The sequence below is a fragment of the Pholcus phalangioides genome, unplaced genomic scaffold (genome assembly GCF_987345545.1).
Source record: "Pholcus phalangioides strain wild (caught in Gottingen) unplaced genomic scaffold, Ppha-v1.0 ptg000015l_1, whole genome shotgun sequence".
Taxonomy (NCBI): Eukaryota; Metazoa; Arthropoda; class Arachnida; order Araneae; family Pholcidae; genus Pholcus; species Pholcus phalangioides.
This window is the reverse complement of record NW_028301608.1, coordinates 106,562,609-106,567,241: the sequence shown is the minus strand read 5'-3', so window position 1 is coordinate 106,567,241 and position 4,633 is coordinate 106,562,609. Positions and strand designations below refer to the sequence as shown.

General features: G+C 39.0%; 1 protein-coding gene across 1 annotated transcript; it reads right to left on the bottom strand.

The window, feature by feature from the left end:
* Nucleotides 1–2,732: 2,732 nt before the first annotated feature.
* Nucleotides 2,733–4,384, bottom strand: LOC149077300 (uncharacterized). The gene has a single exon (XM_089242785.1). The coding sequence runs from the start codon at nucleotides 4,131–4,133 to the stop codon at nucleotides 2,877–2,879; it is 1,257 nt and encodes a 418-aa protein (XP_089098911.1). The 5' UTR covers nucleotides 4,134–4,384; the 3' UTR covers nucleotides 2,733–2,876.
* Nucleotides 4,385–4,633: the final 249 nt, after the last annotated feature.

The following is a 4,633-nucleotide window of genomic DNA, read 5'->3' as shown; positions in this document are numbered from 1 at the left end:
CTTGCACGTAATTTTTTTCGGTAAGATTTAAATTTTCATTTTCGTGTATCGTCGTTATATCTCCCAATGGTTTTTATATATATTGTTATATCACAGTTTCACTGAAATGCTGCAATACCCGTCCACATATTCAATAACTGGATTAATCTTCGTATTTGAGAAAAAGAACACGCGAATAGGATGTTTCGTGAAGTATCCGAATATGACCATGACTAAGTTATACAGACTGCCACAGATCAACAAATACATTTTTAAAGATCTACATCTCTTTCATCTTTGGGATCACTAATGGCGTGATCGCTATTACTAAACGGCGGTAAAGCAGGAATGAATAACCCCCGTTCAAAATGTCATACCATTTTTAATGAAGTAGGCTTTTCTTTTCCGATTCTCAGCAGGTACAAAGAGGTATTGTGGTTGGCTCCCAAATCTTTGTCACAAGGCTCTCTTGCCTATTTGTCGTTCGTCTGCGGCGCCCCAGACTAGTTTAGTAGGTATTGTGCATGCACAAAAGCATTTCAAAGCATAAATAGGGAACAGACAGCAATTTTTTTCAGCTCGTCGCGACGCCCCTAGGAGATGCGACAAACACTTTGGGAAACGATGGGGATCTAGAGGAAAGTGTTCTATTAAGAAATCAACTTTACGTAATATCTTTGATTATCAATGCTATAATGAGGGGCTTTAAAGAGGCGAGACTACGACTAAACCACACACGTAATTTTTTAATATTCCTTTGAGGAACTTCCAATGAATTTGTGTCTGTCCGAATGCGTATGTATGTATTGTGTACCGAACAGGAAATTACTGTATGTAACGTGAGAAAAATGTATCGTTACATAAGTTCAAGTAATGTGGCCCTCTATCTTCTGAATTCGGAAGCAACAACGTGGCAATTAGTTATTTTGTTGTTTCGTATTACGCCTGGATTTTTTTTTAAGCGTTGTAAGTCCGAGTGCTATCTATGGAGAGACATTATTCAAATGGGAGATCGGCTCGCATTTCCCTCGAAGTTGGTGGCTCAGAGAACCACCACTGTGCCGTCTCTGGGGTTGGAACCATGATCCTTGTAATGTTAGTCCATGACGATACCTACCCACATGACCGCACAGCATCGTGAAATGATAACTGGAGAACAATACAGCCGCTGAATGCTTTTGTATAACCTCAAATGGTCAAAAATGTCTATGCACTTTATCTGAATATCCGAGAAATTTATTTAGTGACATTTAGAGATAAATTCATGATTGAAATTCCTGATTTTTACTATTAAATATCAGTGAATTCACTGAGATATCTATCGGTAATTTATATCTACATGAATTTTTATTGAAAATCTATGTCTTTCCGTGTAATAATGGGTGCCCTAAATTTCATCACACACAATCGCCATTTTTTTTAATTAAAAGCTGTAAATAAAACTTTTATACTCTAGTTTTCTCTCTCTCTATAGAAATTCCAATTTTTATATTTTCCTTAACTTTACGCAGGTGCCTTTAGCTAAACAAATTTTTTTTCTGCTTTTTCTTCTCATGTTTCACTTTCATTAGAAAAATTTTCATTTCTTTTGATACGAATACGAAGGCCACATCAAGCGAAATGCCCAATGAGGTGGCAGCGAAAAGAAGCCCATAAAAAAAATGAATGTCAAATGTATCTAATCTATATCAAAAATACAGCAACCCAATGAAAGCAATAAAAGAAAATACATCAAACACCCAAAAACACCCATAAAATAATTTATGGTTGCCTTTGAAATTTACCATAATGAAAAGTTAAATACGAATATAATCAAATAATCAATATAGTTTTTTTTTCGTGGAGCTAAATTTTCAACATTTCTGACGATTTCCGTAATGCATTATTCAATTATTTCTGCAAATTCCGATATCGGTCATCGAAACGAGCATTTTTATTTGTAACATGGGGTAAGAGGTCTATGAATACAGCGTCATAGTATGTGGTTATCATGGTCATAATTAGATTATGACGCTATATTATATACCCCCTCCATCCATGTTACGCATCAAAATGATCGCCTCCATCACAATCTACAGAAATCAGATGCTACGCATTCTTCTTTGGGACGCAATGTATATACTGGTTATGTACATACATATATGTATGTATTAGAGATGAGTTAATATCAGAGTAGTATCAGAGAGCAGTTAATTGCATTCACTGAAATTCTCCTTTTTTTCCCCTCGGCATGATACTGTGGCCTGAGATTTTCACTCTTCAAACTTTTTCCACATTGTGAGCACCATTTCTAGCATTCATCAGAATAAAATTCACCCACATAGCAACTCTAGGAAATGCTCGATCTTAAAGCTATACAATATATCACTTCTTGAATAAACATTGGATGGAGTCATTTTGAGTTGATGTATATTCGGGTTAGAGCAAAACGTCGCGAAAATGAAAATAGGGGCGACATATAGCATTCCTGGGTGCTCCAATGAGTTCCGTGGTGCTCTCAATGAACAATTTGAAGGTGCCTGATTATTAGACTATGATAAAATTTGGTGCAGGGATAACGTCCGATGAAAAATCGGTTGCTTCTAAAAAAAACCGATAAACGTCCAGCAAAGACCAAATTTCTGTGTATATGAAAATATACGTATTTCCTCATGAATTAATTTGGTCGTAAATCATGAGAATCTTATTCATCATGAGAATTCTATAACCTGCAAAATTTTAATGCAATTAAATGAGATCAAAAAGCATTTTTTTCTGACAAAACCAATGACTAGATACTTTGTTTCCGCTGCACATAATTCGGAAATTACTGCCTTGAGTATACGATCACATTTCAGTATGACATGAAGATCATTTCAGTTACATATAAAGGGATAATTGAACACACGGAGTCGTAATTATATTAGTCCTTGGTTAGTAAACTGAAATAGGAGAACACCGTACGTGATCATGACACCGATAGTAGTCAAGACGAAACTCTTCGTTATGACGAACATCCCCCAACCGGTCATAAAGATATTCGAAGACCTGACGGAATCCGAGATAAGCAAGTAAGTCATGTAAGTCCTGGTAGAGAACTTATTCTTGACCACCATCTCGGATAGATCCGGCAGCTCCTGTTTCATCCGTTCGGCGCACTCTTGGACTTTACTGGCCGAGCAAGTGACGTAACTGAAGAGAATTATCATCACCGAAAACGAGGCAATCTCAAACACCCAAGTCACGTGACTCCGGCGATGTTCGTCGGGAGAAATAAAGAAGCTGACGCCATTGAAGAAGCCGCTTATCATCACCGCGTACATGAAGAAAATGAAAGGAGACAATGCCGCGTCCGCTTTCGAGATCACGTCCACTGTCCTCTTGAAGGTAGTCAAGTGCTGCCCCAGTTTATCCGCGTCGCACCCGCTTTGCAACTCGTTCTTGAGCTGTAAGAAGAAACATTTGATGAGTCGACGCAGGACCTTATGGACGTTTGTGCAGAGGAGTATACCGGTGAAATCGACTAACATCACGAAGATGTTGTCGATGATATAAGAAACTGCGAGCAGATGGATAATCTTAACTTTACCGATTTCTGAAATGTTCCGGCCGAAGAAACTCACGTGCATGCCGTGGATTATCCTACGGTCCGATAGCGCGCTCGCGATCGTCAAGGAGAACAACAAGATGAACAAGACCATCAGAGTCATACTCTGCTTCGTTATTCTGTATCTCAGTCCACGCTGGTGCTTCGTAAGTTGGCAGTACAACTGGCAAGAGTCTCTGATCATTATCGGAATCTCTTTTCTCTTCATCAGCAGACTTACTTTAGCGGCTATTCCACACACCATCTTGGAATAGAACGTCAAGCTCATCGCTGAGGAGGAGGTGAAATTATACGCGAACAGCATCACGAAAACCGCGCAGGTGACGGACACTAAATTCATCAGAACGTCGTAGACGATCTTCACTTTTGGCGGAGAACCCTCCTTATCGTGTTTGTTGGAGCAATTGAAGAGCGTCACACCCAAAGCAGATGATATGCCGAATATTGGCGCGAAGTCCCCTTGTATTTTGGGTCGCTTGAATGTAGTGCTGAGGTCTGTCACGCTAAAACAGGTGTATCTCTTCGACAGTTCGATGCTGGTAACGCTTGGTTCCTGGTTCTCGGACATGCTGCCAGTTAAAAGCAAATTTGTGAAATTCAATTTAGTTTCCAGTAGTCCAGAATCGTCAGTTGAAAATCCCACTCATTATTCAATGATCTGAACTATAAGTCTGGTTAAATTCTTAATCAAAGATTCATTTAAAATGGATTTGTTGATAATATATATGTCCATCTAAAGGTCAATACGAACGAAAAGTCTGATTCTGTTACCATAGGAAAACGATATCCTAGCAGGAAACAGCTCGTATTTTAATTCGTTTTCGCGTCAATGGGTCCAACAGCAGCGGCGGTGGCGGCGGTAGATCCTATTAATGCATTTCACGTAAAAGCCTAGACCTTAGACCAACCCTTTCCAAACACACCCACAAGTCTCTTTCAATATTATTAATTCGATTGCTTGCCGTATTATACGGTCTCACATAATACACCATTTAGATTGCTGTTGGTTACACGCCCTTCGCGAGGAAAAACTTGGTTCTGGAAAACCACCCTTTTTATATGCACGTG